The following is a 12,188-nucleotide window of genomic DNA, read 5'->3' as shown; positions in this document are numbered from 1 at the left end:
CTGCACTGGGATCCAAATAACTGGAAATCCTTCTGGCTGAATTTGCAGAGGACTTATTTGTAGTATGCATTATTTTCCAGAGAGTTCCCTTCCCAGAACAACTAGACAGTTGACAGAATAAGCTCCATCAGCAGAACTGCCAAAACCTGCCCGTACAGATCTCCCTCTCCAATAGTTTAACTGGCCCCAGTCTCACGAGGTTTGCTCAGTGACCTGATCAAAAACCACCCCCCAGCTCTGCCAGGAGAGCTGCAGTTCCTTGCACTAACCCCCAGCAGTGTCACAAGGCAGTGACTTCACTGCCATCCCAGCCCAGCAGCAGTACCCTGTTGGAAGTGACGCTGGTTTTCAGGGAAAGCACAGCTTGTATCCTTCTCTCCATATGCTCCCGAGTTTTCTCTTCTTCCTTTGCAATTTTGTCATGAATTCTGTAAGCAAAGTAAGATCTTTCAGGCTGACATCCTGGAAAGCTTCTGGCATTAGAATGTTTAAGCTGACAAGCAGAAATTGCCAGTGTCACCTGCCATTTTTCTGTTTGCTGGGACAGTGGCTGTGGGTGCAGGGGGACAGCCAGAGACTCCCAACACAGCACCAAGTGCCAACAGGCTTGCAAATAGTTTGCTCAACAGCTTTATTTATTTTTTTTTTAAATTTCAATTTCAATGTTCCATGTTATGACATTCACTAGTAGCTAAAATAAAGTAAGAATTTAGGTGTTCACATAACCAATGTCTCAACAATTATGTAGTGAACTTTATACAAGCCCAGCACATGTACCCAACCCAACCTGGAAACATTAAAAGTTAGAAATATGTGGGCATGAATCAAACCTGGGAGTACTGCAGTTAATATAATGGTAAACTAGAAAATATTAGTAAGATTGATATATTTGATACATTTGTCTTCTTAATTATGATCAATTTGCACATGTCATCTTATGAAAAACAAACCAACACAGAAACAGCATAATTGTTTCCATCATTTTGTAATTAAGTCCTAATATTTGTATATTAGGATTTATTTGTATATAAGTAAAAATAAGTAACAAATGTTTCTTTAGTAGCAAAAGAATTCAACGCCTCAGTAATTACATAAACACAAACCTATTGAGAGAACATTTAATTCACCATCAAGCAGAGCAGGAATCCAAAGTCAATCCATTTACCTGAGAGCAAGATGCTTTTTCACCACATTTCTGAGGGGATATGGAACAGCAGAGGGCAAGTTTCAAACCTGGATTCTAGTTATACTGCTTCAAACTACTTCAGCTAATGACACACACACACACACACATATAAAAAGGTGCTCCAAATGATTATTAATGCCTACAAGTGGTCAGAGCCCTCTGCATCTCATCAACATGACAGTCCCTTCCCTCCAGGGAATCTGAAGGCCATACTGGGACAGTGAGTGGGTTTTCTGCCTTGCAGGTCCTTTTGTGCCATGTGAGATGTGAATGTTTCCCCACACTGTACCGTGGCACAAGATTTCTGGCTGTAACACAAGATACACCTTGCAGAAAAACCCTGATTTTTCAATGCCTGAAGTACTGTAGAACAGAGAAAGGACAGAAGCCCAACCTTGCTGTGCTTTGCTTTAGGAAGCAGGTTGCTTTCTTGTGGTTCCTTTTGGCATCCTCAAGTATTTTTTTCTTTCTTTCTTCATGTTCTTTCTGGGCTTTCTCCTCTTTTCTGCAAAACACAGGCAAGAGTTGCAGCAGGACTAAACCTTGACTCCAACACAATGACACCTAAGGGAGGGGCTGGGGAGTTTAAGGAAATGAAGACATTAGTTGCACCTCCCACATTACAGACAAATTGATAAACTTCATGAAAGCTACAGACAGGCTGACACAGGTGTCTGCTTTCTCTGTAGGAAATCCTGAAGGGCTTGACCATAAGTTCAGAAGGTCCTGGGGGCCAACAGCACTGCAGGCACATGCACTTAGTCTGACCTAATAAACTTCATTTCCCTCCACACGAGGCACTCACAGCTCTTGTCATTAACAAGTTCATTCTCAGAGATCAGAAATCTTTACCTGCAGGACTGCAAGGCCGCGGCCAGTTCTTATTTTAACTCCAACTCCTCACTGCTGAACCAACACCCAGCTAAGAAACCCAACAAATCCTGGTGTCTGAGTCAGCCCCCCTCAGCCCCTGCAGTGTGACCTGGCTCACAGCACCCCAGGAAGGCAGCCCAGCCTGGTGAGGGGCCCTTACTGCTCCCGGGAGCGGCGCTTCCCTTCTGCTTGCAGGGCTGTTCTTTTCTCCTTCCCAATCCGCCCTTCCCTCTGCTCCTGGTAGTGCTTCTGGAGCTGCTCCTCCTCCTGCTGAAGTTTGTCACGGATGGCTTCGTATTTTCCCTGCTCGATTTCTATCTCCCACATCTCCAGCCTTTAAAACAAAATGTGAGGTGTTTGCACTGAAATATTGGCACTCTTTCACTTGCTGAAGGTGGTGTGTTGAGTAGGGAAGGCTCTGTGGTGAAAATGAACATCTAGCTGTGTTTTGTTTCATTTTCTTTTTTAAATGCATTGTAAATCAAAGCCTGTTACTGAAAAGCTGTTTCAGACTAAGGCTCATATCTAATAGCACATCCCATTTTAAAGACATCAAAATTACTGGTCAAAAAAAAAAAGGTAAAAAAATAAACCCCAAAGCTCTATTTCTCACATTTACCCAGAAGAAAACACTAAACCCAAGAAAAATTAGAAAACCAGCTTTTTCTTCAATGGTAAGTAACTTCAGAGACAGGCCATAGCTTTTATCCTTCTGTGCTCTGCTGAAGGAATTCAGATATGACAGGGATGACTACATTAATCTGTTCTATGTACTGCTAATCACACAATAAACAAGGCAAGCATTTTACAGCTATTACACAACACTGCAGCAAACACACTGTATCCTGGAAGCACTTGGCTAATCCCAGCTAAAAGCTTGTGCCTGTGTTCTTCCTTTGATGGAGTGGCACCTCTGGCACCAAAATACAAACACACTCACCTGTTGCCTTCTGCAAAGGGCAGTTTCACTCTGTCTTCTACAAGTAAATAATTTATAATGTGTGAACAATCAATTGCAAGCAGCAATATTAGCTCAGCATGAAAATACACAGCACTGCTACAATATCTTCCTCACATTCAATTCCAGTCCTGTCCTTTATGCCCTATAAAAACACTATGAGGCATAAATTAGAAGTCTTTATGCTCATGCAGGGATCAGTATCACAGACAGGTGTACGTGAATCCAGCTTATTTTCCATTTAAAAGGAGACCTGTTTAGGTCCACGACTGATGCACAACTCCAAATAAAATCAGAACTTCATTTATGTGTGCAAAACTAACTCAGGGCTGAGCCACAGCAAGAAATGTCCTACAGAATGAACCTCCAGGCTCAAAGCTGCTCTCCAGATGCTTTGCCTTGCAGTCAATGACCTCCAATGACGTAGCTCAGTATTTACAAGCAACTTCTGTATCGATCCACTTGTGAATCCGTTCAATAGCACATGAAGAAGGTAATAAAGATTGACTCCCTTCACAGCCCTTTCTCATTCCCTCACTCACTTGTCTTGGTTTAGTTTCAAATCAATTATCAGCTCCGACTCCTTCTCCCTCTCCAGCTCGGAGCGCAGCCGGCGGCTCACGGCCCGCAGGCGGGACAGGGCTGGGCTGGAAACGTGCAGAAGAAACAATCAGAGAGAAATTTCAACTAACAAAGGTCAAAAAAGCATAGCTTGGAGGCTGAGGATTTATGTATTAGAATGCCATTAATTTATACAGTGTCTTATTTAACCTTTCAGGTGTCCATTCTTCACCCAGAGGCAGAGCTTTCTTTATGCTCTCACACATTGGTTGAAATAAAAAGATGAGAATTTTTCCTTAGCTTAATGCAACTATTAATTTCTCACACTGATAAAAGTAGCATTACTACTGAAGATGAGCTCAGGTGAATCCAGAGAACCTAGACTGATTTTGCTTTTAAAATGGCATCACAATATTCCATGTAATTGTCTACAGTGGCAGCATTCCCACACAGTTATTTTTCTTCTGTACCCAGGAAAACCAACAGACTGTGCTGCAGGATCCACAGTGACCTGACTATATTGAACACAAACTCCCATCCTCTAAATGAAAATTGGACCTTCTACCTGCAGTTCTCCTCTAACTCCAGCACTGGTAGTGCTAATGGCAGACAGGATTTCCTTTATTGCTAAAGCACGATGCCTCTGAGCTTCATAAGCCAGAAATCCATCCAGTCTTCCTTCTCCACTAGTCACTTGCTAAATGCAAGAGATTGAGAGAATTGCTTTTCTTTTTTTTTACGTATCTAGGCCTCCCAATGTGACCCATCATAAGGATAAACACTCCACACTGCTTTTCTGTCTTTGCTGGGTTTTGTTCCTGTCTCTGAGATCCCACTTGGACCTCCCTGGGAGGCTCATTTGCATTCAGCTCCTCAGTTTTGCTTAAGCAGCTCTCCCATTTTGGCAGTTCACCTGCCTTTCTCTCTCTCCCTCAGGGAAGCACTAACCTGGAGATCAGCACAGGTTATAAATGCAGCTGCGAAGTTTGGTCACAATACTCTGGTTCCTGGTACACAAGCCACCCACTGCTTTCTATTTAAACCAAATGTGAAGAGTACAGTAAATTGCCTCCCACTTGAGGGAGCAGCACAAGTGTTTCAGAGCAGCTCCTGTATGCAGAGCTACTCCTGAAAGGCATTCCTGCCTTCCACAACACAACAGGAAAAAGAAATGGCATATATAAGTCCGTACATATAGATATATATATATCTAAATCCTGACTGAATTGTCACCACGACAAGAGAAAAAGCCATGACCAAAGAACTGCCACAGCACCTTGATTCATCAGACTGAATAGAAGATTGAGACTCTGACACACACAGCTGACAGCAGTGGGCTAGGCTGATTTAATACCTGTTGTTATATTTTAAAATATGCCTCTTTCCTACCCATTCCCAAGCTCGCACCTCTTTCTGCACTGGTCTCATTAACTGCACACAGATGAACACAGTGGATGCCTGTGATCCCTGGTATCCAGAAATACTCTCTACCTACACATTGCCAGCCTCCTTCTCTCTCTCCATTTCCATGTCTACACGATCCAGCTGCTTTGCCAGCATCTTGATCCGCAGCTGACAGGCACACAGCTTTTGTCTGCAAGAAACAAACAGAGCACTCACATTTTCTCAGTCCTTTACTCTCTCCAATGAAACTCTTCCTCCTGAGGGCAGGATTCACAGCTAGGATTCCCACAGGATATGGTTTATAGTTCTATAAACTGTAACACTTATTACTGATACAGTATCCCAGTACTTGCCCATGATTTATGCTGAGGGATTATGTTCAGTTAAACACTAACCCGGTGTTTTGGACCACCAGTTTCTTCTCCTTGACCATGTCATCAAGCAATTTTATGTTCCTCTGTACAGCTGCTATGTGAATTCTCTCCTCAGCCAGCAGAGCCCGAGTGTTGCTAATGTCACCCAGAGAGTGCTCCAAGCTTTCCCTTGGAATTCAAACACACAATTAACAACGAAACATAATGAAAACCTGAAAAGTTACCTGAGGTTTATTCCATCCTTGTTTTCTGTTTTATTCTAGCAGAACTGTTACAAATACAACCAGCATAAATAACGAAACACGTGAACCCAACCTGCACAAGAAGTTTGCATGCATGCACTTATGCCAGGATTTCTAGACTTGGATATCTAATGCTGAACATTTACACCCTCATTTAATACATTAATTATCTGTCTGTGTGTTGAAATGCCTGTGTCTCCTCTTGATCCCAACTAGGGTTTGCAGTTCTAGTGTTCCTGAACAATAGTTTAGAACTTTAATGGGAACATTCTAAAATAGTTTAAAACTTATTTTATACAGCTGGTCAGTCAACACAACAAAGGAAATTCCTGTTAGAACTGGAACAAGGTATTTACGTGCTGGAATCAGACTGGTCTCCAACATCTCCAGAAGTGTCCTTGGTTCCCATCTTGCCACCATCAAACAACTTTTCTTCCAGCTCATATTCTAACAGATATTGAAACAACAGCTTAATAAAGAGACTCTGAACTCTAAAATGCAAAGTTTTATACACTTGCTGTCAAGTCACACCACGAAGAATCAGAGATGACATTTTATAACATTAAATGTTTATCTTACATGAACTTTATGCTAATGTCAGGATTTTTTGAGTTATCAAAACAAGTCATCATTTTCACCTTCCCAGGGTCCTTCCACATCACTGAACTGACCAGCTGCATCTTCTTCTTCTTCCTCTTCCAGAAATGGTTGAGGAGATATTTGCTGCTCTCCCTCACTGTAAGTGAGCCCATGATCTTCCATGCTGACAGGTCTTTCCAAACAACCAGGGTAAGAAAGAGAAGGATATGTTTAATACATCTAATCTCCACCAACCTGCAATAGCTGTGACTGTCTCCAGAGGTGAAGTCACAGCTCTCAGTAAATACCTAATGCATCTGAAATAACTGGATACAACCACACACCTTCGTGCCAGTCACACTCTGAGTATCACCTTTAATAAATCTCCTAGAGAAAAGCAAGGACACTGCCACTTTTTTTTTTTTTTAATATAACAATCAGCTCAGTAATAAAACAAACAACCTTCTGAATATATTTCATCCACTTAGGCCACCACTTTACCCCAGATGATCCGGGCACAACTCCAACAAACACTGCTTGCTCTTGAGTCTCATGCAGTTCTCTCATGTGAACTAAACTGTTCCCAAATGTTGACACAATTTATTAGAATTCAGTAAGTTCTGTATGTCATCTAGAATGAGTTATCACCACATGGCTGAGCACTTCACATCTTACTCACCCAGAGACTTGTACATATGATTAATTTTAACGAAGGTGGCTCAGCTTTGAGTGCATTTATGTAAATCCTTCTGCAGAACTCAAAAAACATAAACTATAGGAGACTATCTATTTCCTCTAGTTAAGGAGCAGAGAAAACACGCGCTGGAGTAAAGGAGTAAACTTACTAAATTATAGGAACTACCTTGAAGCCAAGCAGGATTCTCAGACCGGGTTACGGCCGATTTAAGACGTTGGTGGCACCAAGAAGTGGCCCAAACATAAAACCGCAGCAGGGGCCCGGCGCTCTCGTTGTGAGGCTGCAGCTCCAACTGCAGGATAACAAAGTTTTGGTAGAACCGGGCCGAAATGCCCAGTGGGGCGGAAGGGCCCGGCCCCCCCCCACAGCCCGGCCCCACGGCCCGGCCCCACGGCCCGGCCTGGCCCCACAGCCCGGCCCCACAGCCCGGCCCCACAGCCCGGCCCCACAGCCCGGCCCGGCCCCACAGCCCGGTCCCACAGCCCGGTCCCACAGCCCGGCCCCACAGCCCGGCCCCACAGCCCCGGGCGCTGCCACGGCAACGGCGCAAACCACCGCGCGGGGGGGCCGCGCCCGGAGCGGCTCCCGGGACACCCCCGTGCCCGCGGGGTGGAACGGCCCGCGCCGTGGGTCCGTGTCCGTGGGTCGGTCCGGCCCGGGGAGTCACTGGGATTTGGGGCAGCGGAGCCTCTCCCTCCTGGATGCATTGATTGTTCTTATTGACCCTCAGCAGCGGGGGTTAATCAGAGGCATCCCCACTGAACTTTCACCTCTACGCACGTTTATAAATTTTAAGCAAGTTGCTGGCATTAGGATTAAAAGAAATCTTGTGAATTCAGCTGACTTTCTACAATGCAAAGAGTTTAGAGTACTGAAGGTTTCCAAGTTAATTTGCTGGGTTTCCTTTCCGTTCTGTTCCTTGTACTACCTTGATGCAGCCAAGGACCAGCTCAGGGGACCCACGGAGCACATCCCTGTTCCCTCACTCTTGGCACTCCATGACATGCTGGAGAAATCCAGCTATTCAAAGATTCACAGGGATTCAGTTGTGAAAACACTGGGACATCATCCACACCAAAATACACCCTGATCTGTACATAGAGACAGATGCATTCTCAGATTTATTTAGTTGAAACTGTTCCTTAATTGTAAGCAATATTTCTGTCATTGTTGGAGTTGCTGTGAGAGTAAGGTCTGGTTTTTGATCCCATGCATACAAGAACATGCTGCTAATCTGAGCATTTATTTCCACTGGCACCCACAGCATAGAGTATAAATTACTCACAGTGACCAGTTTTTTGTCCCACACTTATGCTGTAGGTCCTCATTCTTGAGAAATATATGGACATTCTTAGCTCTATAAATGGTGGAATCTTGATTTTATGGCATCTATTCATATTACATAAAACAAATTACATACAGACATTTGCAGGATTAAAGCTACAAGATGTAGGCTAAAAATATGCAGTGATTAACTGTATAGCTCTCTCTGCAGATCTGGAATAGATATAACTGTGTTAACTCTGAACCTGCCAGTTCCCACACTCCCAGAGCTGGGATGCAAAAGATCCAAGCACAGATTTTCCCTTCAAGAAAACTCTCGGAAGAACACCTGGAAATATCACTGATTATCGGTTTCTTGTCATATTTTTATGCAGGGTATTTAATTAGTCCCAGTTCACAACTATTTGGACAATTTTCATAACAACAACAACAACAAAAAATGGTCATGATTTTGTGTCAGTTGAATAACTTGTCTCTAGGGAAGGGCAATACAGATTTTTATCTCCCATATAGATGGGAGAAGAGAGAACATATTCAGTTCCTCTGAAGGAAATTATGGCTCCCCAGCCAAGTGTATCCAATTCAAGCCAGTGAACCTAAAGCTTTAAGCTCCAGGACATGTGCAAAAAGGCTCTGGTTGATGCAACTCTTGTAGATTTTTAAGGCTCTGACCCCCAGTGATCCATCTCGGAGAAAATGGGTGACAAAGTGAGGAGGAATAAATTAAAACCCTGCCATTTTCTTACTGTGAGGTTAAATTTAGAGGCATTTGTGTGAAGTTCCTTTGGTGCCACCTCAGGATGAACTGGGAAGGGGGCAGGACTGGGCAGTGCAGTTTGCTGGGTGGCTGCACACTCTGCTCCCACAGAGTTGGCATTTCTCTCCCGAACGTTTCCAAGGTGACAGCAGCTCATATATGGAGCTTTCTGGCTTTTAGGCAGGAAGACATGCCAATAATGGAATCTGCATTTTGGCACTGTGGATCCTATCAATTACATAAGCCAACTTCCCTGCCCCTATGGATCAGTGTTGGACTGTAAACAATGGCAAACACTGATTTGTTGGGCTGTAAACAATGGCAAACATTGATAAGCATCTTCCCAGTGACTCATCCCTACAGATGGATGGACAAGGAATGAGAGGGGCATTTGCTCTCAGAGCATCTCATGGAGGAGTGGCCTGGGATGGCACCAGCTGGGAGTGCACCCCTGAGATCAACTCATCTGGGGTGGGGTAACCATCCCAGAGCTGGAACTAGCCCTGGCTAGTGGGGATTTCATCCCCAATTGGTTGCACAAAGGAAAGAAAAGGAGGGCAGAGTGTCTGGCTGCACTGTGCTTCACGATTATAAAACTGTACAGGCTGGGGGAGGAACTGGATGTTCTGCAGAACGTTTGGAGACAGATAAAAACTGGATTCCTTTAGGTGAAAGGGGAATTAATACTGTGGTTCTCCTGACGCTGATAAAACACAGACACACTTGTGTTGGGGCTGTGGGACATTCCCACAGTGCAAGCACAGCACAACCTCTGAAATGAGCTCAGTATTCCTGCCGTGTGATTGCTGCTAATATTCCCAAATCTCATTTATAAAAATAGGCATATGTGTGTAATTTGTATATCTGGAGACATTTGGTGATGTTGCCACAACAGTCTTTCACGAGCTGCTTAGGTGGAATCATGGGAGAGGGAAACTAATTAGCCCTGTGGTACAGTTTTTGCCTCAAAATTATATGTGACAATATGACATCTTTATTTTGCTGGCAGCAAAACCACCTGTTCTATTTAGAAAATAATCTATTAAGAATACCAGGTAATGCAGTGTCACTGCAAAATAAATTGAAATAATGTCCTTCTGATACGGTCCCAAAATCCTGAGGTAATAAATGACTGTGAAAACTTGTTATTTGGCCCAAATGACTGAGCATGTTTCTCCTCAATCCCATCAGATTGTGCCCTCCAATAAATTACTTTATGGTAGCAGCTACAAAGTACAGGTGACTGCGATCAGGGAAAAACCTGTTACATGTTCCAGAAAAAAAATACTTGACAGATATTGAAATCTGGGTTTCTGGTTTTAACTACAGTAAAACATGCTTCAAAGCTGTGACCTTTGCTTACTACTTGAATGAGGTAAATACTTCAAAAATTAGTAATTGTTAATAAAGTGATAATAACAACTAAGGATAATAATGTTTAAATGACATTTACTTGTAAAGTTGTCCAGAGGTGGGTGCAGAACATCAGCTTTTGGCAGCCTGAGCACAACGTTCAAGGTCAGATCACAGGAAGGGCATTTCCATAAAAACTGGTGCCTGCAGACACAGAGATTGGGGAGAGGCAGGAGTTTAGCACAGTGACAAAAAAGCTCAGGAAACATTTAGTATCATGGGCCATCTTTTTAAGACTATTTGACAGTTCCAAGCCAGGAGCTAAAGCTAAAGGAAAGCTTTAATTATTTTCAAGAGGATTAGATGAGAAAGATTTGGGGAGCTTATTTATTTTGTTTTGTTTTGATGTTTTAATAGCAATTTTAATTGTTTCTTAATCTATGTCTTAGCAATTTTAATCTGTCATTCACTGTAAAGAGCTTGGGATACTCTGCTGAAATTGTAGGAAATTAAATATATTGTCGATCATTATTATTATTTTATCCCCTCTCTTCCCTTTGGCAATGGGAGTTGTTTGAGTGGGTGTGCACATATATATGTGTAAATATATATATGTAACAGCCTGTATTGTTTAAATATGTATTTGTGCACAAAATTAACTAAACCCAAGGCTGAATGTCCTTCCTCTGCATAATGTGGGGGTATAATTAAGGTCAGTATAGATCAAATGTAATTAATTTATCTGAGAGAAGTTCCACATGTATTTTAGGATTGCCATTGTGTTTTTACTTGTGTTCATGGTCACGTCTGTGGCGGGGTCTGTCCCTTCAGAGCACATGTTGTTGCCATGATGTGCTCACACCGACACACACACACACACACTCACACGTGTGTTCTACACATGTAACACACACAGACACACTGAACAAAGGGGATTTCCTTACTGGTTTTACAGGTGTATGCTGAAGACACAGGAAACTGTTCTTTTCTACTGGTAAATTAGATGACAGCTGTGAGGCCAGAGGAAAACACCACCAAGGAATTCTCGGCGTACGCAGCCCATTGGAACACCAGCCTTAAAGGTGGGGAAAATGTGAAAATAAATCTCAACTGAAAGGATCCCAAAAGTTGTAAATGTGTTCTCTTATACAGAGAGGCAACATGATTCTGTTCTGTGTGTTATCGGGCAAATTCCATTAAAAACCTTTCCGTTTCCCTCCTCAAAAGAAAAAAAGCAATTTTCATGCAACAATCCAACTCCTCGAGTTTAAATTTGTGTCTTTTCCTCCCTTGCTGCAGGGGTGGCTATGGAAATAGGCAGAAGGAGGAAAAGATCAGGATGAAAATAACCCCCCCATCCTTCTTACACGTTTATGACATGACCTTCTGGTTGTTGTATTGCATTTGTGTGTGTGCATTGTGTATCTGTTCTCCTGGGTCCCACAGGGCTGTTATTTCCCCTCACCCCCACCCCTTGGTTGCCACTTGAAATATTGGTACTAAATAATAATACAGAATTAAGCAGACGAAAAGATAAACCCCACACTTTACCCCCGGTGCCTCCTTTCATTTGCTTAAGGTACCTGCACATTCTTTTTTTTTTTTTTTTTTTTTGCTTTATGAATACAATTTCTCGAAAATGTCTCCTTCGCACGGTTTCCTTCTGTGGGTTGGTTTTAAAATTGTCATTCGAGATTGAACAGCACCAAGAAGCCGAGGAGGCGGAGGAGGAGAGAAGGAAAGAGCGAATATGGAGGAGAAAACGGAGTTTGACCTGCAGGTGCAGCCGAACCCGGGTCCCGAGGAGCCCCCGGAGCAGCGCAGGGGCCGGGAGTTCGCGAGGCACAGGCGGCGGAAGGCGGACGGTGCCAGCCCGAGATGGAGCCGCGCCAGGGCAGTGTCTCAGTGTAGAGAAGCCCC

At 43.4% G+C, this 12,188-nt stretch overlaps 1 protein-coding gene across 1 annotated transcript in view; it reads right to left on the bottom strand.

Annotated features, from left to right (window-relative positions):
• Positions 1 to 12,188, bottom strand: part of CFAP74 (cilia and flagella associated protein 74) — a 47,512-nt gene that overhangs the window by 28,896 nt on the left and 6,428 nt on the right. The window contains exons 4-14 of the mRNA XM_051786323.1: positions 11,213 to 11,343; positions 10,369 to 10,472; positions 7,023 to 7,166; positions 6,237 to 6,387; positions 5,955 to 6,045; positions 5,378 to 5,524; positions 5,074 to 5,172; positions 3,560 to 3,664; positions 2,220 to 2,393; positions 1,581 to 1,691; positions 326 to 428 (exon numbers count right to left, since the gene is read on the bottom strand). Of these exons, the coding sequence (XP_051642283.1) occupies positions 326 to 428; positions 1,581 to 1,691; positions 2,220 to 2,393; positions 3,560 to 3,664; positions 5,074 to 5,172; positions 5,378 to 5,524; positions 5,955 to 6,045; positions 6,237 to 6,387; positions 7,023 to 7,166; positions 10,369 to 10,401 (1,158 nt within the window). The 5' untranslated portion in view covers positions 10,402 to 10,472; positions 11,213 to 11,343. The remainder of the gene's footprint in view (positions 1 to 325; positions 429 to 1,580; positions 1,692 to 2,219; positions 2,394 to 3,559; positions 3,665 to 5,073; positions 5,173 to 5,377; positions 5,525 to 5,954; positions 6,046 to 6,236; positions 6,388 to 7,022; positions 7,167 to 10,368; positions 10,473 to 11,212; positions 11,344 to 12,188) is intronic.

The sequence above is a fragment of the Manacus candei genome, unplaced genomic scaffold, assembly GCF_025592945.1.
Source record: "Manacus candei isolate 608988 ecotype Guabito, Panama unplaced genomic scaffold, ASM2559294v1 h1tg000022l, whole genome shotgun sequence".
NCBI lineage: Eukaryota > Metazoa > Chordata > Aves > Passeriformes > Pipridae > Manacus > Manacus candei.
This window is presented reverse-complemented; position numbering and strand designations above follow the sequence as displayed.